General features: G+C 49.2%; 2 protein-coding genes across 5 annotated transcripts; one reads left to right on the forward strand and one right to left on the reverse strand.

The window, feature by feature from the left end:
- Positions 1 to 1,978: 1,978 nt before the first annotated feature.
- LOC114701469 lies at positions 1,979 to 12,438 on the reverse strand. 4 transcript variants are annotated; one of them, XM_028881578.2, is made up of 3 exons: positions 11,708 to 12,438; positions 11,419 to 11,579; positions 1,979 to 9,302 (listed from the first exon to the last, which is right to left on the reverse strand). In XM_028881578.2, exons 1-3 carry the CDS (start codon positions 12,430 to 12,432, stop codon positions 9,298 to 9,300), a joined length of 891 nt encoding a protein of 296 aa, XP_028737411.1. In that variant the 5' UTR covers positions 12,433 to 12,438; the 3' UTR covers positions 1,979 to 9,297. The 4 variants fall into 4 exon arrangements, 3 of the variants coding, with proteins under 3 accessions (XP_028737411.1, XP_037060000.1, XP_037059999.1); XR_005091172.1 differs by having other exon boundaries at positions 11,419 to 12,438; XM_037204105.1 differs by lacking the exon at positions 1,979 to 9,302 and having other exon boundaries at positions 11,120 to 11,579; positions 11,733 to 12,438.
- Positions 12,376 to 21,199, forward strand: Fkbp4 (FKBP prolyl isomerase 4). Its single transcript, XM_028881512.2, has 10 exons — positions 12,376 to 12,623; positions 14,323 to 14,467; positions 15,374 to 15,516; positions 16,268 to 16,388; positions 16,803 to 16,959; positions 17,486 to 17,576; positions 17,677 to 17,760; positions 17,977 to 18,162; positions 18,671 to 18,910; positions 20,423 to 21,199. The coding sequence occupies exons 1-10, from the start codon at positions 12,519 to 12,521 to the stop codon at positions 20,525 to 20,527; spliced, it is 1,377 nt and encodes a 458-aa protein (XP_028737345.1). The 5' UTR covers positions 12,376 to 12,518; the 3' UTR covers positions 20,528 to 21,199.
- Positions 21,200 to 22,082: the final 883 nt, after the last annotated feature.

Genomic DNA, 22,082 nt, shown 5'->3' on the forward strand with positions numbered 1-22,082 from the left:
TGCAGCCACATGGAGTGGTAAGTCTCCCACTTTTCTGAATTATTCAGAAAGCATAAATTTCCCTTTTCTTCTATCTCTTTTCTAAGCATGGTTTCCTAACACTGTGGGCTTTCTTACTCTTTTTCCACCATGTGACTGCTTCTCTGCCACAGAATGACCTCCATGCTGGCTTACAAGGAATAGACTTCCTTTTTCTCCTCCACCTTCAACCTCTGAGCAACAGCTGAGGCTTACAGCTTGCCTGCCCTGGGAGGGTTTTCTTTTAAACACTAGTAAAAGTGTCCTAAGTTTCCATTTGAATCTACTCTTTTATTAATTTGAATTGTTAATTATATAATAATTTATTTATATAATTATTTATTATTAATTAATTTGAATCCACTCTTTTATTAATGCGACAAAGAACCCTAAAAGGGGACCCTGATTTTTCTGGTATTGTCTGGTGACCATTAAAGGACCCCTAAATCCAGTAACAGACCAGTTGGTACTGAAATATCTCTCTGAGGAAAGACAACTGCAGAAGCTCAAGAAATTTCTGATACTATGAGCCTGAGAGATGGCTCAATGGTTAAGAGGACCAGATTCAATTCCCAGCATCCACATGGCAGTTCACAACCCCCTGTAACTAGTCCCAAGGGAATCCATTGCCTCTTCTGGCTTCCTCGGTCATTGCACAAAAATTGGTGCATTTACATACATGCATGCAAAACACATAAAATAAAATTTTACAAACATTTGATAAAATCATAGTGCTCCATTTGTAAGGCCACAGGAATTCACATTTACAATTCTGCTGTCTTAACTCTCTGAAGAACACCTCATCAAGCTTCAAATAAAACAGAATCACAAAAATATGAGCACACCATCACCAAAGACAAAAAAAAAAAAATGCCAACTCATCACATTGTCCTAGTTACTTTCTACTCAAGTGACAAACACCACAATCAAGGCAACTCATGGAAGAAAGTCTATTTGGGCTTACAGTTCCAAAGGGTCCCAGTCCATGATGGCTGAGCTAAGACATGGTGGCCAGAGCAGGGAGCTGCAGGCTCATATCTTGAACCACAAGCACAAAGCTCAGAAGGCCCCTCCCAGTGACAGACTTCCTCCAATAAGGCCACACCTCCTCAACCTACCCAAGCAGTGCCACCAGCTGGGGACCAAGCATCAGATGCCAAGACTATAGTGGACATATCACTTAAACTGCCACACACACAAATACCTGAAGTCTAAGAGGCAAGATGAAGCCAAGCACCAGCATTCTGAGAAAACCGAGAGCTCTGTTCCTGGGTCTGCTGCTGCTGCTGCAAGTCTAACAGTTTGGGACTCAGCAGATGTTTCATTTAAAGAGAACCCTTGACCTCCAAGCTCAGGCCGTAGCATGGTGTTCTGAACCTGGAGTGATACCTACCAGGGTTGGTCGTGCTGTCCTTGTTCCTTCGGATTTCAGGCCTGTGATATAGTTCTTGCTTTTCATTGTGGAAAATACTGAGTTGGTTAATTAAGTTACTTATTTCAAATTCATCTCATAATTGTGTGTTAATAAAGAACACATACAGGGCTACAGAGATGATGGCTCGGTGGGTAAGAGCACCATCTGCTCCTATAGAGGACTGGAGTCCATTCTCAGCACCCACAAGTGGCTCACAAGCATTTACAATTTCAATTCCAAGCTCTGCAATGCCCTCTTCTGGCTTTTGCAGGCACTGCACACATGTGGTGCAGAGACACTCATGCAGGTAAAACAGTCATAAACATATTTTTAAAAAGTAAAAATAAGCCAGGTGGTGGTAGCATATGTCTTTAATCCCAGCACTCAGGAGGCAGAGGTAGGCAGATCTCTGAATTCAAGGCCAGCCTGGTCTACAGAATGAGTTCCAAGACAGTCAGAGCTACACAGAGAAACCCTGTCTGGAAAAACAAAAAAGTAAAAAGTAAAAATACATACATTTAAAAAAAATAAGAGAAAACTACAAGAGACATGTATATAATTTTATACACATTGGCCACATGTGAATATATGTGTACATATACACAGTCATAGAGCCAGAATATATGTATACTACACATACATCTCTGTGTGAATGCACACATAGACACATATATGAATGCAGACAAAAAGGAAGGAGATCCATCAAAAAAGTAACATCCAGACGGTGTAGTAGATAGCTCTTGTGTTCTTCCAAGGACTTCGGGCTACATTCCACAGCCGAGACGAAACACGTTACCATGTCTGCCATTTAAAGCAGTTCTCTAGCAGTTCTGAGGACAAAGGTCCATGCTAGATAAACATTCCCTCATTGAGCTACATCCCTAGTCAACATGTCCTATTTTAACAGTCTCCTCCGATGTTGAAAGGCTTAAGCCCCATATGGGCATCTTCTTAGTAGGCCAGGTTGTTTGCTTGGTTGTTGTTTTAGTTTCATTTTTATTAACATATATTAATATGCTAATAACAAAACAGTAGGTTTCCCTTGGACATTTTCATTCATGTATACAATATACTTTTGACTACATTCACCCCCATGAACCCACTCTCTCCTACTGATCATCTTCCTCTTTTCAACAGTGCTCCTCCTACTTCCCCTTCTGTCAATCAATGAGCTCAGTTAGGGTCATTACAGGAGCAGGACAACTTACTAGTAGCTACACCACTAGAGAAAGGGTCCCACTAATTGGCCACAGATCCTCAGGGAAAGGCAGTGCCTTTTGAGACCCTCTCCCCTAGCAACCCTTAACTGCCTATATGTCCTCAGGGACTGGCAGGGCTAAATCGTATGCAGGTTTTGTATAGGTAATCAGAGCTGCTGTAAGTCAGAAAGGACAACAGCCGCGTCATGCCCGGAAGACAGTACTCTCCATCACTCCACCCCTTCCTCTGGCTCTTACATTCTTTCCGGCCCCTCTTCCGCAATGTTCCCTGAGCCTTGGAGGGGGTGATACAAATGCCCCATTTAGGGCTGAGCATCCCAAAGAGTCTCTGATTCTTGACCAGGTATGTGTGAGCCTCTTCACTAACTGCTGCCCAGAGCAAAGAGATGCTTCTCTGATGAAAGCAAACAGCAGCACTGATCTATGGACATGAACACAAACACATGAAAAGCATTTGATGGGCACATCATGTTCAAACATCTTAAGTAACTCCCCCGACTCATGTCTAGGACCTTCTCTGCCTTGGGCTTTTGATCAGGTTTGTAGTATATTGTAGTGAATTCCCTTCTGTGGAGTGGGTCTCAAATCCAATCAGAAAGTGGAAGGAAGCCTGTAGAATCCTTTTCAAGTTTCAGGTTCCAAAGAATAAAAGACTTTAATACTGAAAATAGACAGTCCACTTCAAAAGAGAGAACTTTGAAGTGGGATAAAGTGAGGCACTTTGGCGCAGGATAAATTTCCTATCTCTTTAAATAGCCAAACGTGTTGTAATGCTGTGCTCTGGCCTGCCTTGGATGCCCTTCCTAGATTTGTGCACTAAGAAACACCTATCATCTTCCAAGACTCAGTTCAAGTACCTCCTTTCCCATCTCTCCTCAAGACATCGTGTGGGGAACCACATGAAAATATCACCTGCAAATTATAAGTAACTTTGTTAATGAATATGTATAAGAAACGCAGAGATGATCTCCCTAACCTAACAAGGGAGGGAAGAGGGATTGTCGTAACTGCCTTGCAGGCTTTCACCCGCCTAGACCCAGCCATTCAGGGTAGCTGCAGCTCTCCTGCCATTCTCTCCACCCCCAACCCATTTTCTGGCTAGGAATCTGACCTTCCTATTGGCTACTGCCTGCTTTACGACATCATTCTCCCTCCAAACCTATCAGCATCTGTTAGAACTTTGGAGTTTCCATGTAGTTGTCCATAAACAAATTTGGATCATCCCAAGTGACCAGTGACCAGACCTCATACTGGACACACATGCTATTCGGCTTCAGCGACCCAGACAAACCATATTACTGTATGGTTTCTATCTGATGTTGACAGTATCTGTGTCAGCAGATACTTGTCTTCAAACACAATGGAACTTGAAACAACAGACTCTTCCAATGTGGCTGTATTCTGAAGGCAGAAATCTGAATCAGAAGCTTTTGGTCCTGAGGCCTGACCATGGAAATATCACCCTTCCACCCAAAGACAGGGTGAAGCTTGAGAATACAGTGCAATTCAATATTGCACCCTGTCAGTACTTCCACTCTGGAGTTCAAGTCATCCACGTGGCATCCATTTACTCTGAAGAAAGCAACGTTGAACATGCCTTTATCCTCTATAGCAAGTACATCAAGTCCTTCATAGAGAAGTCCCCAGGTAGCGGGATGACAAAGTAGTTGTCATTCCTGAGAAGACACAGTCAAGAAATTAAAGAACTTGCTTTTCTCCAGGCAGAAGAACCAGAAACAGTTTGGAAACACACACCAAAGAATGTGAAAAATATGAAGAGAAGAAGGAAGAGTTAGAATTTTCCCAGAACATGGCCGCCCAGCTGGGGAAAGAGCAAAAGCTGCATCAGTTAGAACAGAAACAGTTCCATGCCTTTGAGAAGATGATCCAGAACCAGGAGCTGGAAAAAGAGTGACTAAAAATTGAGCAAGAGCTTATCAAGATAAATCCAGACCCGGAGGGCCACAGGGGCCAGACTTAGAAAAGCCCCGGATAAGCATTCACAACCTGGGTGTTATCCACAGGCTTCAGACTGTAACACAGCCATAAGGCTAGCTAGGTCACCAGTGGTAGACAAGTCTTTAAGCCCTGGAGTGCTGAGCAACCCAGAAATGTTCCCATCATCAGTGGACCACACTGCACGGACGGTACCTTGAAGCTCTGTCAAGCTTCCCCAGTTCACCAATGTTAACCCTGCCCGTGACATAGAAACATGTGGAGCACTCTGTGGGAAACTGACGAGGGATGAGTTCACCATTATACATGTTATCATCCCAGACAGATGCTGGGTCTGGTTATTGCAACACGGAGAATGAAGAAGACATTTTCTCCCTCCAGATGAACTAGGTGTGCTCCTCCTTGGGTGGAGTCACACGCCCCTCGCAGTCTTTCTTTCCAGGGTAGAGCTACACATTCACTGCTCTTATCAGATGATGTTGCCAGGATCACCAGCTCCTGTCTGCATGCTCCCCACAGGTTCTAAGCTAACTGACCACAGACTCCAGGAGACTTCTTTCTGTTCTCATAATGGCTTTCACACAACAAAAATATACCGTTGTCATGTGACTGTTAACAACCAAGTTGTGACTGTCACAGATTAGTGTCAACCTCCTAAGAGCTACAAACCCAAATCAGTTTACTGCTGCGCTTGGATTTAAGCTTTCCAGAAAGATTTGGAAACTTCTTTTAAAGAAGACAAAAGGACAATGGGAGAGAAAGACTGATTTTTCCTTTTGTTTGAAACAAATCACTGTATATATTTTTAAGACAAATGTGAAAGGAGAAACCTATCACACTAAGCAACTAACTCAAAAATTAGGTGGACTAGAGAACATCACTCTGCCCTTCTAGATTCAACCCTTCCCCATCTTCCTCTACCCGCCAGCTTGCACATTATCCACCTTTGGACTGCAGACTGGCATCTGTCTAGCGATCTGAAAGCCGTGTAGGAATACCTGGGTTCTCCCCTGGCTTGAGCCAAAGTGACTGGGGCAACTGATGAAGACAAGTTGGGATGAGTGGTTGGCGGCCCAGATTGGTCAGCTCCCCATTTCGGTGTTCAGGGTGTCACAAGTTGGCTCTGTAATTGACAGAAGACCCTGCCCCACCAAACAGCAGACTGGATTGTCCCGTGTTCCTCCCTACATCCTGTCATCATCGCTACTCCGTCTCTGCTGCTTTAAGAAGGAGTCACTGTACACTGTGATTTGTGCTCATATGTGAAGACCCTAAAACCACTAGCTCCTTCCTATTTAAACTCAGCCCCTTCTGGTAGAATAGCCTGTCTTTGGTGTTCTGGGTTTTTTAGCTTTTGGTGGAAATCCAGATACCAATTAGGACCTCCCCAGTTTCAACAAGTCATGTGATTTCACGTGCTTCTTTCTGATGAGAAGCAGCAGATCTAAGTGTCTAGAAATTTGCCTAACACCTAACACAGACAATGGATTAGGAAGCAGCTTGGGATTGGATGCATTATCTGTGAACTGAATGAAAAAAAGAAATAAAAGGAGGACATGACTGCTCCTAAGGGGTTGAGGTTTGTATTATAGATATAAGGGAGACAGCAGGTAGAGATGGAGACATCTGGGAGAGTCCCGAGTGAACGAGGCAGACAGAGCCAGGCCATGTGAGGAGAGGAGGGAGAGCAAAAAGAAGAGCCTCTGACCAAAAAGGGCGGCCTGGGTCAAGAAACTGGCCAAGAGACACATGCTGCTAAAACTGGCCAGTTATATGGGGGCCAGAGGAGCTAGCGGGAGGGAAGCCCAGCCCAGCAGTTGGTTGGGCTGGAGAGTTCAGGGTAGTGCGCAGGGTATGGCAGCCAGGAGAACTCCCTAACAGGTAGGGACTGAGGGATGCTGGGAGAACTTGGCCGCCAGTGTCTGCTTTGATATGTTAATAGGCATCTCAGTGAGCCCTCTGTCCCCGGTTGGAGACCTAACAGAAACCAAGTGCGCAGAGGAAGTGAACGCTCCAGTGCAATTGAGGCGCCCAAGGCAAATACAGAGGAACTGCCAAGCATCCATCTTTGAATGCTTCACCTCTCACACAGGGAACTCGGTAAAGGGGATGTTTGCTTACAGAACAAATGAATGAAAGGAGAGTATGCTGAAGAGACGAGGGCCTGCGATGGCCACCTTACCCGCAGAAATCCACCCTAGCAGGCAGAAACCTGTTCCAGACAGCAGCTGTTTCTGGGCTTCCAAAGCCCCAGTCGTCTTAGTTGAGCCCAGGAAGTTGGTAGTCTTATTAGAAAGCAAGACACGCACCCCACCCATAACTCTGTGACAAGTGAAGAACATGTGAGCACCGGCCCCATGATAAACTGAACTGTAATGACCGTCACGGAACACCACACATATGCAGCAGAGAAAAGAGCCCATGGTGGGGTGGAGCAATCAGGGCGGTCTTCCTGGAAGACACTGATTTTGAGCTTCCCAAGAGAAGATAGAAGGAAAGAAAACAGAAAAATCACTACCCACCGGTCTGGAGGCATCCTGGAGTCCCAGACCTGAAGCCTCAGTCAGAGATCCTGAAGCAAAGGGACATGGGTAGGCACCCAGCCCACAATCCCGCTCTTGAGTACTGTACTACCAGGGCAGGAGGGGTACAGAGGACAACGCTATACTGTCCCAGGCTCCACACAACAGTGTACTCTGGAGCCTTGTGCTACTGTCCTGCCCCCACCTCACGTCCAACCAGGTCTCTGCCTTTTTAGGATACAGAATAACAAGGTAGGACATTACTAAGACTAAGCAACAAGCCTCCTCACACCATCTTCCTACAGTATCAGTGAGCCAGCACCAGGTGGTCGAAGGGATGGGACATGCTAAGCAATCAAATGAGCCAGAGAGTCCAAGGAGGAGGTGGCCTTGCCTTCCCAGATTCCCACTCTTCTTTGACAGAATCAGCTTGGCTCACGGAACTAGGTGGGGCCATTCTCCCATAACAAAGAGCCCAGCGTGTTTGCCTGAGGAGACGGAGCTGAAGAGAGTTGTCTTCCTCAGTGTTCTTTCCTCTCCATTCAGCCACGTGATACAACCTACACGCCTCGGAGGCCGGTTTCTCGGCTCCCAGCATCTACCAGACTCCGCCTCAGAATTCTCGCCTTCAATTCAAACAGCAGTTTATCCATCTGAGCCTCATCCGCTGATGTGCACAGATGCTCAGGTACACCCTGGGGTGGCTTTCTCCTGTTGTCCCCAGGACACTGCAAACAATATGGTAGACTAAAACAACACGAACTCAGAGTCTCAATAACTCAGCCCATGGCCTTTGCTAAACCCTGAATGCTATACGTACAACAGATACAACAAATTACCACAAGCATGTTGCTTAAAACAAGAACTGTGGTAGAGGGTGCTTATAATACCATCATTCAGGGGAAAAGAGACATGAGCTTGAGACCAACGAGACCCTAGGGCGAACAATAAGAAGCCAGGTATGGTGGTGCACACCTGTAATCCCAGAAGTCGGGAGGAAGAAGCAGAGGAATCAGAAGTTCAAGGTCACCCTTGACCACACCAAAATTTCAAGGCGAGCTTGGGCTATACAAGATTCTGTGTTTTGTTTTTTTTTTTTTTTTTAAAAAAAAAAAAGGACGATTGTACATCCTTGTATTTAATGCCACTGAACTGTCTACTTGGGAATGGTTAAAAAAAAATGGCCAGGCATGGTAGTACAGAACTTTAAGCCAAGCATTTGTAAGGCAGAGACATAAGGATTTTAAGTTTGAGGCCACTCTGGGATACATGGTGAGATCTCACTTCCAAAACATAAAAACAGTAATAATGGTTACACAGTAAGTTTTGTTATGAAAATTTCGCATAAAACAAATAAAATGCATTTTGGCATTTTGGTTCTGAGCCTAGTCTTTAACAGCTGAAACACCTCTCCAACACAAAAGTGCATTTTCTGTACCAGCAGTAAACAGAAAATCTTTGAAGGCATTTAAAGTAGCAGCAAAACAATGACGGGGATGCTAAATCCAACGAAGAGGATGCTAAACCTTACGAAGGAGTTCGAGCTCACTGCTGCACTCTTCACAACCCCTAAACGGTCGAGTAGCCAAGGGTCCAGCAACAGGCGCACTTAAAAATGTGATAGATATGCACAGTGAAATGGTATTCAACCATACAGGAAGATGGCTAGAGCTGAAGATTATGCTAAGCAAAATAAGCCAGACTTGAACAAATACTACATGTTCTCTCATGTGTGGAATCTAAATGTATACATGTGTCTCTACAGGAGATGAGAGCAGAAAGGGAAACCATTTGGGAAAAGGAAGAGGACAATGAGAAGGAGGAGAGAGGTGGGAGAGAGCAGTAGGCATAAGAACAAAGGACAGTGACATCTACATGTGAAAGGCCACACTGAAACCCGTTACTGTGCATGCTGACTCCCGACCTGGAAAGACACACACAGCGTTCCGAGTCACACCACCAGGAGGCAGAACGGGCCGGCTTCTCCCACCTGACTCCTGTTTGCATTTCCCATCATTCCTCTTTGTTGAAGGCTTTTGTCATCGTCTTTAGCGCCTTGCATTTTTTGTTTTCATTCTGGGGAAATTCGTTCCACCTTTTCTAGCTTCCATTTCTGTTTCACTGACGAATCCTTTCGTTTTTAATGGTTTCTCTCTCTTCTGTGTTGTCATTCTTCAAAAACACAAAATCACAATTTTAATGGAAGACATTTTAAAAAAAAAAGCCATTCTCTATGTGAGATATCTAGAAGATAAAATCCTAGAGAGAAACAGGGTTGAGCAAGGAAAATAGAGACCTGTTGTTTAAATTTGTAGAGACTTCCTGTTTGAGAAGAAACAGGAGGATCCCAGAGCTCTTGGCCAGCCAATCAGTGAATGCCGAGTTCAGCGAGAAACTGTCTCAAAAGGTGGATGGACTGAAAGAACCAGGTGTCACACCTTTAATCCCGACACTCAGGACACAGAGGCAAGTTGAGAGCTCTGTGAGTTCAAGGCCAGCCTGGTCTACACAGTGATCTCCAGGGCAGCCAGGACTTCGTAGAGAAACACTGTCTTGAAGAAAAAAGAGGGAAAAAAGTGGATGGACTGATGAGAGGGGGCTCATCCACTAAAAGCACTTTTTGGTGCAAACCTGATGTCCGGAGTTCAATTCCCAAATCCATGACAAGGTGGAAGAACTGACGCCACAAAGTTGTCTTCTGACCTCCACTCATGTGCTGTGGGACATACATACTGAAACACACACACACACACACACACACACACACCACACCACACCACATTACATACATACATACATACTGAAACACACACACACACACACACACACCACATGGGATGGAGGAAAACACCGACACACATATGGATGCATACTTACCCAATGGGAATACCATTTAAATGAGCCAGGGAAGGAAGGGGTGAAGAGGAGGAGGAATGAGAAGAAAACACCTGAAGAGTACACAGTGAGCTTAGGCTAGCTATTCTTCTAGAGGACCTGGGTTCAATTCCCAGCCCTTCCCATGATAGCTCACAACCATCTAACTCCAGCCTGGGAAAGCTGGTGCCCTCTTCTGGCCTCCACAGGCATTGCACACATACAGCGCACAGACGCACATCCAGGCAAAACACTCATACGTGTCAAATAAAACGGTCAAAAATTTTTAAAGAAAAAAAAAAAAACAGTGATATAGACAATCAGGAAAAAGTCCAGAAGCACATGGCCCTGCCCTGGGATCAAGACCTCAGTGCCTGTGTATTACTCTCATCCTCGGCCATGTCAGAGGGAGGGCCCTCTCACTGGAGATCTGTCCTCACGTCCCTGCACGTGACCTTCCCCGTTACCACAGTACTGTGCCCACCTCCGTCCCCACACATATCACATCACAGTGATGGCCATCGCTTACTCACCTGACACTGGAGGCCCAGCGCCGCCCCGGTGCACAAATGCAGTTCCCTCTTTTCTAACCGTCAAGTCACCCTATTTACAGGGCTCCCAGACAAGAAATGGAGGCTTGCAAACGAGCCGACCTGCCCCAATTTACACAGCTGTACTGGGGCGACCCGACTCTTTTCTTATTGCTAACCACATGTTCCGTCCACCGTATTAAATCAACCTGTGTGAAGCAGTGTGAAGGCAAACGTTGATGCTGCATGAACTCAAAGGCGTTAGGCCTACAATGCCGTTCTCAAGGAAGACACACGCTCACTCCTGCGAAACTTACCTTCTCTATCACAATTGGCTGTGCCAGATAATACCCAAAGGCCTACCAGAGTCTCTCACCAGAGAGCTAACTGCCACGTGCAAGCCAGGGCTACACAAGAACCTTCACTACCGGAGAAGTAGCTGCTCCCCTTCCACATTCTACAACAGTGTCTCTAGGCACCCAAGAAGTCTTAGATTTTGGTTAAACTCATAAAACTGTAAACTGCTGGAAAGAATGGGTTAGGTTCCATCAGGAAGGACTACAACGAGTTATCTAACAGTGATACTTCAACCAAAATAATTGTTTTATTATTTTATTACACTAATTTGGGAGGGACAACAGGGCACACGGTGGATGTCAGAAGACAAGTTTGCAGGAGTCCGTTCTCTCAACGTTGTGGGTGTTAGGAATCAAACCCAGGTCCGCAGTCCAAGCACTGAACTATCTCGCAGACCCCGTAATAACAGCCGACTGCCTGCTCAACTGGCATCACAGAACATCATGCCGAGCACACACAGACACAAAGTTCGTTACACTGGAATGAAAACTCACAAAGCCAATAGGTAGCCATCTGGTAGCACTTACCAGGCGCTATGTGTATCTGTGGTACTATAGTGCTGGGCAGAGTCAGGACCTCGCCAGGCAGATCTTCCGATCTCGCCAGCGCTGTTGCAGTAACTACAACTCCACAGGTATCACTAAGGAGCGGCGGCTGCGATGAAAAAAATTCCTTTCTGTCTGTCCACCTTTGGTAAAAAGGGAAAGGGGACTTTTTTCCCCTCGTGAGCTCAAACCACTTCGTGCTCCACCACTAACAAAAAAAGGCTGGTTAGTATGGTGGGAGGAAGTGCTTCCACACACCACACACACGTACCCCACTTCCAAGGCCCCCTGCTCACGGAATTTTGGAAGGCAGCTCATCCGGCGGGGCTGCCAGGCTGCGGGGAGGACAAAGCTGTTGTGTCCCACAGTTTGTGCACCCGGGCCTTCACTCCCTCGGCCTCGAATCCCCACATGGCTTAGGTGCCCACGCCACGGGTGCCTGGGGTCCGATCGCTCGCATCTGGCTGCCTGGCTCCGGCTCCAGATACTACGCTGCGGGGCTGGGTGCACGGGGCGGGCCGGCAGGCAGGCCCGGACTTGGGAGTCCAGAGGATGGAGAAGGATCTGGAAAAATCGGCTCGACTCCGGCGGGGTGGGGGTGGGGAGGAGGACGTGGGGAAGGGTATGATCACTGACATCCGAGAGGCCCCGGAGCGGGAGAGGAGGCCGCCCCCCGGAGCCATCACCAGAAAAACAAATCCCCCCCCCCCCCCAAAAAAAGAAAAAAACCTCGGGTGCCCTCGGCCCAAGAGCCCCAACCCGTTTAACCGCTTCTCTAGAAAGTTCTCCGCTCCCGCCCCTTCGCAACCCGCTCGTGCCGCTCCTCCTGGCCCCGCCCCCGGGGCGAGCGGGGCCAATCACGGGCCGGGCCGCGCCGCTCCCGCCCCTCGGCGTCTCCCCCGACTCGGCCGCCGGCGGCGAGCGCGCCGAGAGCCCGGTTGCGCGAGCCTGGAGCGAGGACCGTCGTGGGCAGCGCCGCCTCCTGCCGCACGCCATCCGCACCGCCGCTCGCCCCGGTCGGCGGCCAGAGCGCCCGGCTCGCGCTCGCCCCACTCCCGCAGCCAACGGTGCGCCTAGCGGCCATGACCGCCGAGGAGATGAAGGCGGCCGAAAACGGGGCGCAGTCGGCGCCCCTGCCTCTCGAAGGAGTGGACATCAGCCCCAAGCAGGACGAGGGCGTGCTCAAGGTGAGGGGGCCGCGGCGCCCCCGGCTGCAGGCTCGTGGGCCTCAAGGGGGGAGGGGGTGTGCCGCGGCCGGAGGAGGGGGGCATTTGCCCTCCCGGGGCGGGCTGCGGCGCTGAAGGTGGCCCGGTGGCTGCACGCTCCCGGAGGGTGCGGCCCCCGGTCGGGAAGGAGCCCCCACTGCAACGCCAACTCGATCCGGCTGCACTGTGCGGCCGAGAGGGGCGGGGCGGAGCGCGAGAGCCGCAGCCGGGGGCCCGGGCGGGGTGCACGAGGCTGGGGCGCGCTTCGGGGCTCGGGCCTTGCCTCTCGGGGACCCCCCTCGTCCGCAGCGTGCGCGCGCGGGCCACCTGGGCGAAGGTGCGTCAGGGCTCGCCCACTTGAAAGTTAAACATTAGCTAGGACCTGAAATGGCTCCCCGGAGCCGTTTTCCTGGCCCAGAGCCCTTTATGCCTCCCCGCAATCGCCCCCTTCTGCAATCGCCGAGACCCAGCGAGGTCACGGGCTCGGCCATGCTGTGCCCCCTTTCTCGGCCCGGGGAGAGCAGGAGCGGTGCATGCCGGGATCTGTAGTTCCTCTCCCGCCCCTCCTGAGCTTTCTTGAGTTAGGGGTTCGGTGTGCTGGCCGTGGGGAGGCAGTTTGCCCTGGAGCCAGCGGCTCGCTAATCGCCCGACGGCAAATAGCCCGGGGAGCGAGGGGGAGGGCGCCCTGACCCGGGTCGGGACAATGGGCGCCGGTTTAGAGCAGGTTCTGCCAGCAGTCCAGGACGGTGAAATCCTAACCCGCATTGCATGCGCTCCCAGTATCCATTGTTTCTCCTCCAGGCGTCCCATTGCTCAGCTCCTAGTGTGTGTGGCCTGTGCTAAGCAGAGACCTCAGGGAGCCTTGTTGGTCTAGAAATGCTCATGGCTTTTACACCAGCTCTAGCTGCTCCCGTGTGAACATGCGGCCCGTATTTTCTCCCGTTTTCTGCAAGGTTCTGATTCCTAGAAGGGTCAGTTCCTCATTTATCCTCCACTCCTTTGAGGCCCCTGTACATTCTTATCAGGGAAGCCTTCCTTTAGAGTTCTACATCCACCTAGTGGCACGCCCACGAGGTCACCGTATATAAACATGTTAAACAGAAGCAGATGCCTATACGTTCATGGGAGGTACTCTGGTCCTGAAAAAAGGGGCCCCTTAGCTTGACGGTCTGGTAATTTTGTTTTCTAGGGCCTGATGCAGAGCCTCTGTGCTTACCTGTAGTCTTGCCCTTCCTTTTACCAGTTTTGAACCGATCTGTTCCCTTCGTTCCATTCTATTCAAACCAGACCTTGATCTGATGACCCACTCGTTTTCTGTCCACGCTTTATCAGTTTGTTCTTCAAGCACCTCCAGGGGGTAGGGATTGTCCACAGTGCTTGACAGACAATTTCAGGGTAGTCCACCAACTTGTCTAAAACCATAGACAAAACTTAGACCCAGGTCATTTATCTGAAGTTTTCCAAAACAGGTCCAAAACCTAGAGGACGTTGGGAAGGTTCCTTGAGTCTAAGCCAAACCACTAACATCAGAATCGTTTGAAGATTGAGCTCTTGGATATGCTAATAAAGAGAAGGGGCAGTGGGTCGGCAGAGTCCAGTACATGCCTTTCATGAGCTTATAGGCGGTTGGGGCCCTCTACCCACATCCTTGGATACTCACTTTCTCCCCACTTCCTCCCAGGTCATCAAGAGAGAGGGTACAGGCACAGAGACACCTATGATTGGGGACCGGGTCTTTGTCCACTACACTGGCTGGCTGTTAGATGGCACAAAGTTTGACTCCAGTCTGGATCGCAAGGACAAATTCTCCTTTGACCTGGGAAAAGGTAGGCATGGTTAGTGGGCTGGCAGGATAGGCTCTGAAGTGGATAGATAGTAGCTGTCACAAGCAAAAATTCTGTTCTCAGCCAAGCTTGAGCTGGGCACAGTAGTGCTTACCTATGTTCCCAGCTACCAGAGAAGTTGAGGCACGCGAGTCACTTGAGCCTAGGAGTTCAAGATAGCCTTGGCAAAATAGCATAAACTAGTCATCAGAACAACAAAAACCCAGAAAACACCAGATCTAAAATCAAGGAGGAATGGTTAACAATCCCACCTGTTGCCAGGCAGTGGTAGCACATGCCTTTAGTCCCAGCACCCAGGAGGCAATAGCAGGTGGATCTCTTGAGTTTGAGGACGGCCTGGTCTACAGAGTGAGATCCAGGACTGCACAGAGAAACCCTGTCCAAAACAACAGAAAAGGAATCCGTCCATTATGCATCCTGTGTTTTCTTCTACTGTCCTGGGACTGGCTGATATCTTCCCCAGCTCATCGATTCAGCTCCTCCCTCCCTCTGAGGTGGACAGTCTTGCTTCTTGCACTCTGTTGCAGGGCTGAGCCATCTTATTTTTTTATTTTTATTTTTTTGGGTTTTTTTTTGAGACAGGGTTTCTCTGTGTAGCTTTGTGCCTTTCCTGGATCTCACTTGGTAGCCCAGGCTGGCCTCGAACTCATAGAGATCCGCCTGGCTCTGCCTCCCGAGTGCTGGGACTAAAGGCGTGCGCCACCACCGCCCGGCTGGCTGAGCCATCTTCTAATGTGCTGAGAATGACGCCACTGCTGCTGCTTGTCTCTGGTCCCATTTCTAGAGATGTGCGGGTTCCCCTTGGGTGTATGCAGCAGCTTTCCTTGGGGACATTGAGCCTAGGGGTTAGACCCCTGCTAAGCAGCTTTCGTTTGCCTCTACCCACAGGGGAGGTCATCAAGGCTTGGGATATTGGTGTGGCAACCATGAAAGTGGGGGAAGTGTGCCACATCACCTGCAAGCCAGAATATGCCTACGGTTCAGCAGGCAGTCCTCCAAAGATCCCCCCCAACGCCACACTTGTATTTGAGGTGAGTGCTGGCCACAGAGCACCAGGCAGAGAGCCAGACCTTATCTCACCCCATTGCCTGGCTGCCCTCCAGCCCTTCCTGCCTCTTTAGAGACAATGTAGCCAAGCCTGAGGGCCTAGCTTTAATAGGAGGAGAGGTGGAAAGGTAGCTGGCTCTGTTGCCTCCACGGTGGCCAGTAATAGAAGCTTTGGGTGGGAAGGGGGTGGGGGCTTCCAAAGCCCTTCTAGAATAGGAGTGACTGAGGCTTTCTTAACTGAAAGGAGTTGGGGGTCAGGAAGCATCGGGGTTATAAAGGATAGTGTGGAATATTGGCAACCTGGGGCACAGGAAGGACAGACAGCTTCTTACAGGTCAGGGGTTGAAGCCTCCACTGAAGGGAAGAATTAAGGCTGTTTAGTCTGAAAGTGGAAATCCAATCAGTGGGCATGAGAAAATACTCACAAGACCACTGAGATATCAGGCACTTCTGATGCCTGCCAGATTCAGTTTCTCGGGTCCTTGTTAAATGAAGCAGGATGATAGCATGTCTTTCTGAGGCCAAGTGAAGCCCATGTGTCCTGCTGGCCTCTGACAAAGTGTAGGCCAGAGCAGCCCCCAACAGCTTGTCAGAAGTGCCACTGTCCAGTTCCTCCTGGGACTGTGCCCCTCTGGCTAGATGTGGTCTACATTAGTCTTAACTCTTGTGAGTGACAGAGTTTCACTGCTGAGTTGGTGCAGAAAGGTGTTGGTCACCTTATATCTCATCCCACAGGTGGAGCTGTTTGAGTTCAAAGGAGAAGATCTCACAGAAGATGAAGATGGCGGGATCATTCGCAGAATACGGACTCGTGGTGAAGGCTATGCCAGGCCCAATGAAGGTGCTATAGTGGAAGGTAAAAAAATGGCCGGGCAGTGGTGGCATGTGCCTTAATCCCAGCACTTAGGAAGCAGAGGCGGGGTATATCTCTGAGTTTGAGGTCAGCCTGGTCTACAGAGCTAGTTCTAGGACAGCCAGGGCTACACAAAGAAACCCTCTCTCAAAAAACAAAACAGCAGGGAGTGGGGAAAGTGTATTTCGGAGACAAAAGACTTTGGGTGGTTTGGACCAAGTCATTTCCTTTCTGTAAGTCTTTGGTCTCATCCATAAAATAAGGAGTTAGACCGCACTGTCTTAACGTCCCTGCAGGTCTGAGATACAATGGTTATCTTGGGTATAAGCAGTAATTCGGAGATGTGGGGAGGCTGGTGGCAACTTCCTCAATGCTCTGCCTTCTCACACCTGGAGCACTGCCTCTCTTTGATGCCAGTGGCACTGGAAGGCTACTATAAAGACCAGCTCTTTGACCAGCGGGAGCTCTGCTTTGAAGTCGGCGAAGGGGAAAGCCTAGATCTGCCCTGTGGGCTGGAGACGGCCATTCAGCGCATGGAGAAAGGAGAACATTCCATTGTATACCTCAAACCTAGGTGAGATACAGGCACTTTGCAGAGCAGAGAGACATAACTGAATGTCCACAGTGAGCTGTGTGGTCTGCTGCTACTTTAAGGGAATACCTATCACCATCATGAACCCTTTGTTGGGTCTCTTAAGTGTGGCCCAGTCTTGTCCACATTGACTTGCATTCAAGCCTCATCTGAATCCCTTACCTTCCAACATCAAGATTTTCATCTGCCATTAGTTTATTCAATCATTAATGTTTGTTGAAACACCTACTGTGTGCCACACATACTTAAGCTCTTAGGGCTTCAGAATGGTTCTTGCTTCGTTGTCTCTGAGTTGGTCATCTCAGTGGTGTGTGGTTAAAAGAGTTGGGAGCAAGTGGTAGTGAGTCTGTGGGAGTGCCTAAATGTGCAGTGAAGAAATTAGGGAAATGTTGGCCATTTGAACCGGGTCTCAGGGTGAAAAGGTACTTTCCAGGAAACATACAGGAAGCCTTTCAACCCAGAGCAGACTAAGGGCTGTGAGGTGACCCGGGCGTTTTCACCCCTACAGCTATGCCTTTGGCAGTGTTGGGAAGGAAAAGTTCCAGATCCCACCACACGCACACCTGAGATACGAAGTACATCTGAAGAGTTTGGAGAAGGTGAGTTTGCCTGAGGCGTGTGCGCGTTCTCTCTCCTGGAGTCGGGCCCGTGGGTGACTGAGCAAGCTGACCACTGTGTCTGTCCTCTGGGGTGTGACAGGCCAAGGAGTCTTGGGAGATGAACTCCGAGGAGAAGCTGGAACAGAGCAACATAGTGAAAGAGCGGGGCACTGTGTACTTCAAGGTGAGCCAAGGACGAGACACCGCAGGGGGACTGTCCAGGTGATGCCCTGCCACAGTCATGGAGACCTCTTGCGATTGTCACTATTAGATCTTAGTCCGTTGGTCTGGGATGGGGAGGAGTGGGAATCTGGTGTCCAGGAGTCACTTGTGGCTACCAGGTAAGACAACCTGGGCTGCTGAACCTGCGCTGGGTGCCTCAGCTTCTCTCCCATTCTAGGAAGGCAAGTACAAGCAAGCTCTACTGCAGTACAAGAAGATTGTATCCTGGCTAGAATACGAGTCCAGTTTTTCTGATGAGGAAATGCAAAAGGTCCATGCACTTCGACTGGCCTCACACCTCAACCTGGCCATGTGTCACCTGAAACTGCAGGCCTTCTCAGCTGCCATCGAAAGCTGTAACAAGGTGAGATCCCTTCAGAGAATGTGGAAGCAGCATTTACAGGCAGGGCTTAGGGCTGGTGCACCACCAGCCAGTCTGAAAATGGCCCGCAGTCACTGGGTGGCATTAGTGGGATGGATATGTGGTTGGGAATTCTGAGTTACAGACCCATAGAGAGGCCTAGTGTGGATATAGCAGGTGCTTCAATGGTGGGAGACAATAGATGCAGTGAGCAAGCCCTGGGTTGGGGAAAACTAAAGGGAGTCGGGTTGTTTGGTGATTTTCTGTATCTGGAAAGGTGAGATTGTGTTCTTCCTGCATCCGAAGACCTGTATTTCCTTTCTTCCTCTTGAATTATATTAATTTTTTTTTTCTGAGCCATGACCCTCCCCATTTAATGCCTCAGTCTATTTTTTTTCCTAACTTGACAACAGCCATTTTCACTGAGCCTCATCTTCCTGAGGGGTCCCTCGGGAATCCAGCTGGTGCTGCCGAGTCTGATGTCTCTGCTGCTTCCTTTCTGTGCTCTCAGGCCCTGGAGCTGGACAGCAACAATGAGAAGGGCCTGTTCCGCCGGGGAGAGGCACACCTGGCCGTGAATGACTTTGACTTGGCACGAGCTGACTTCCAAAAGGTCCTGCAGCTCTACCCCAGCAACAAAGCCGCCAAGGCCCAGCTGGCTGTGTGCCAGCAGCGGACCCGCAGGCAGCTTGCCCGGGAGAAGAAGCTCTATGCCAACATGTTTGAGAGGTTGGCTGAGGAGGAGCACAAGGTGAGGGTTGGGGTGTGTCGTAACTACTTTGCTGTGAAGAGACAACCATGACCAAGGCACTTCATAGTTTTTAGAGGATGTACAGTTCCAGAGGGTCAGAGTTCATGGCAGGCAAGTAACAAGCAGAGGCAGAGTTAAAACCTGGAATGGTATGGGCTCTAGAAACCTGCGAGCCCTTCCGAAAACACACCTCCTTCAACAAGGCCACACCTCCTAAGCCTTCCCAACAAGTTCCACAAACCGGGGACCTATGGGGGCCATTCTTCAAACCGCCACATGGTGGGAGTGGCTACAATGAATAGAAAGGGGGTTTCTTGGCCCCTTCAGCACATAAGGTGTGGGCGCTGTGCCTGTGGTTGCCTGTGGGGCTTAGTTGTAGAAGCCAGATGTTATTCTTTGACCAGGAAAGAAGTGTAAGTCCTCAGTTTTGACCGCACTGGTGAGGCCAGGCCAACAGCATGGGAACTACACTCTCACCAGGGCGCAGCTCTCACACCAGGGCCTGGAACTCCTGGCTGTCTGCCTGCCTCTGCCCCGTGAGTCCTGGGTTTAGAGAGTTGTGTGTACCTGCACACTTGGTGCCTAGGAGGATAGGCATGTAGTTAGCCTTCTGCCTCCACAGAAGCACGTGATCCTGCCAGTTCAGCCTCCCCCCTCTGTGCACCTGTCCATGGTTCTCACACACACACACACACACACACACACACACACACACCATTAATTAGTGACTGGAAGCTTAGCTTACATTACTGTACGACCTTTCACCCTGACTCTCATTTTCTCACCCTGCTGTGTAGTATTCCACTGCACATTCACAGCACATCTTACTTAACCTGTTTGTTGCTTCAGTGTCTCTAACACCATCAAAAAGAAACATTATGCCATGTGGCGGTGGCACACGCCTTTAATCCCAGCACTTGGGAGGCAGAGCCAGATGGATTGCTGTGAGTTCGGGGCCAGCCTGGGCTACAGAGCGAGACCCAGGACAGGCACCAAAACAACACAGAAAAAAAAAAAGAAACAGATTACAAAACATACTTTTAATAGTAACCACAGTTATGAAACTAAATAGTGCATTGGATATATTGCTCAATATATTTTTAATTATTTGGGGGGGGTTAGCATATAAAGAAATGGGTTTAAAAGTACAGAAAACTTCAAAAAATTGTGTGATAGTCTTCCTTGCTCAGGGCTATGCTAATCTCTATCATTACAATTCTAGTAGACATGCTAACTGAAGCAAACATGACATTAACATTTAAAGATATTTTCGTTTAGACAGTCTGGGATATGGTACAGTGTGCTTGCCAAGCATGCTCAGGGCCCTGAGTTTAATCCCAGCAACACAAAGTAAAAATACTTTAAAACATCGGAAATTGTGACATTCAGCAGTAGTGTGTTGAGTAGCCTTGTCAGTTCAGTGTGTGCGCGCGCTTGCGCTTGGAAGACAGTTCCAGGGTGGCTGTGCCTGTGCCTTTCTGTCAGGAACTGAGCCTCTTCCTCATCTTACAGGCCAAGGCCGAGGTGGCTGCAGGAGACCATCCGACTGACACCGAGATGAAGGGTGAGCCGAACAACGTGCCGGGGAACCAGTCTCAGGTGGAGACAGAAGCTTAGCCTGCCTGCCTCTCCACCTGACGCCCCTGCAGCTGCCTGCCCCTGCTCCCTTCCCTGCTCCACCCTGTTAGTTTTGTAAAAACTGAAGAATTTTGAGTGAATTAGACCTTTATTTTTCTATCTGTTTGGATGATGGCTTTGGGGGGAAAGGGGAGAAGAGCAGGCTGGGGGTGAAATGGGGGGTAGTTTTAGATGGTGTCAACCCTCTTTCCTTCCCCCATTACACACGAGTGTATATCCTTCCATACGTACACGTCAGAATGTTAATTTATTTCTCCCTCTGTTGGCTCCATTTTTCAAGTGGTAGAAGGGAGTATGTGATAGGGATGGAGTCTGATAAGAAGCCAGGATGGAGACGACAACTCCTGGACAGCCATTCTCCTTATCCCTTCCCCCTCTGGTTGTTTTCCAAGCCTGCGCTCTCCATGCAGGTGCTAGGGGCATGGGAAAACCACTGTGTGTCCTCTCTTGCCTTGCTCTCCTGAGATGGTATCCCTGATAATCCTGGTACACAGTGATCACCTCTAGACAGCGCCTTCCAGTGTGTCCCCTCTTACCAGTTTCCCTCATCCAAGTTGTCCCTGTCCCCGTCCCCTCAGCCTCTTTAATGCACGCTGAAGGTCCAGGCACACCTCAAGTCCTGTGCTTGAGCAATAAAGTGGAAACAACAAACTGGGTGTCAGGCAACCCTTTATGTTGAGCTCTGGGGTAGGGTGTGGTGGGTCCATGTGGTTGGGGCGGAATGAAGGGGGGCACACTCCAGTCCAACTCCAGTGTGTGATACAAACTGGCAAGGCAGGAGACGGCCTCTGCACACACACCCTGAGCTCCAGTGCAGACTAGAGCAGCCCGGCATTAGAATGCTGGGGGTTTTCCCTCAATGGGAAGAGGAAAATAGAAATACCAGAAAACTAGGGCCAGGCCTAATGGTTCTGAAGCTGGGTTTGTACTACTGCCTCTACTCTGGCAGACACCTTGGGTGTTTACATGATTTCTTTTTCCTTATTTTTTAATTTGGGTATTTTACCTGCATGTATGTCTGTGCACCATGTGCATGCTTGGTGTCTGTGGAGGCCAGAACAGGGCAACGGGTCCCCTGGAACTGGAGTTAGAATTGTGAGTCACCAGTTGGGTGCTGGGAATCAAACCTGGGTCTCCTGCAAAGGCGGCAAGTGTACTTAACCACTTGAGCCATCTCTGCAGCCGCAGACCTCGGTTTCTTAAGGTGTAAAAGCCCCACTGTTGCTGCCTGTCTAAGGTTTTGATGTGCATTAAGGGACTGGTGAGGTGCTTGTCAAATCCACCTTCTCTGTCTTAGCAGGAACACAGTGTACCTCCTTCATACCTCTTTCCTAATTTTGCGAGAAGCCAGAGGCCCCTGTAAACCACATTGAACTTCCACTTGATCACCTCTAGTCAGCGCCAAACCTGCCCATACTTTTCTCTGTGGGCTCTCTGGCAGTCTGCCTACCCACATACCTGTACAGCTCTTGACATTGTAGAGGGCTCAGTTTTTCAACATGTCTGGCATTGTATCTGCTAGTTCCCTTAGTGG

Source organism: Peromyscus leucopus, chromosome 3 (assembly GCF_004664715.2).
Source record: "Peromyscus leucopus breed LL Stock chromosome 3, UCI_PerLeu_2.1, whole genome shotgun sequence".
NCBI lineage: Eukaryota > Metazoa > Chordata > Mammalia > Rodentia > Cricetidae > Peromyscus > Peromyscus leucopus.

Coding starts and splice junctions, on each gene's coding strand:
- LOC114701469 (XM_037204104.1), bottom strand. CDS start 12,432: ATGGCGTGCGGCAGGAGGCGGCGCTGCCCACGACGGTCCTCGCTCCAG. Junction 11,580..11,707: donor CAGGGGGCCTTGGAAGTGGG/GTACGTGTGTGT, acceptor TTTTTACCAAAG/GTGGACAGACAGAAAGGAAT.
- Fkbp4 (XM_028881512.2), top strand. CDS start 12,519: ATGACCGCCGAGGAGATGAAGGCGGCCGAAAACGGGGCGCAGTCGGCG. Junction 17,577..17,676: donor ATCTGAAGAGTTTGGAGAAG/GTGAGTTTGCCT, acceptor GGGGTGTGACAG/GCCAAGGAGTCTTGGGAGAT. Junction 17,761..17,976: donor GGGGCACTGTGTACTTCAAG/GTGAGCCAAGGA, acceptor CTCCCATTCTAG/GAAGGCAAGTACAAGCAAGC.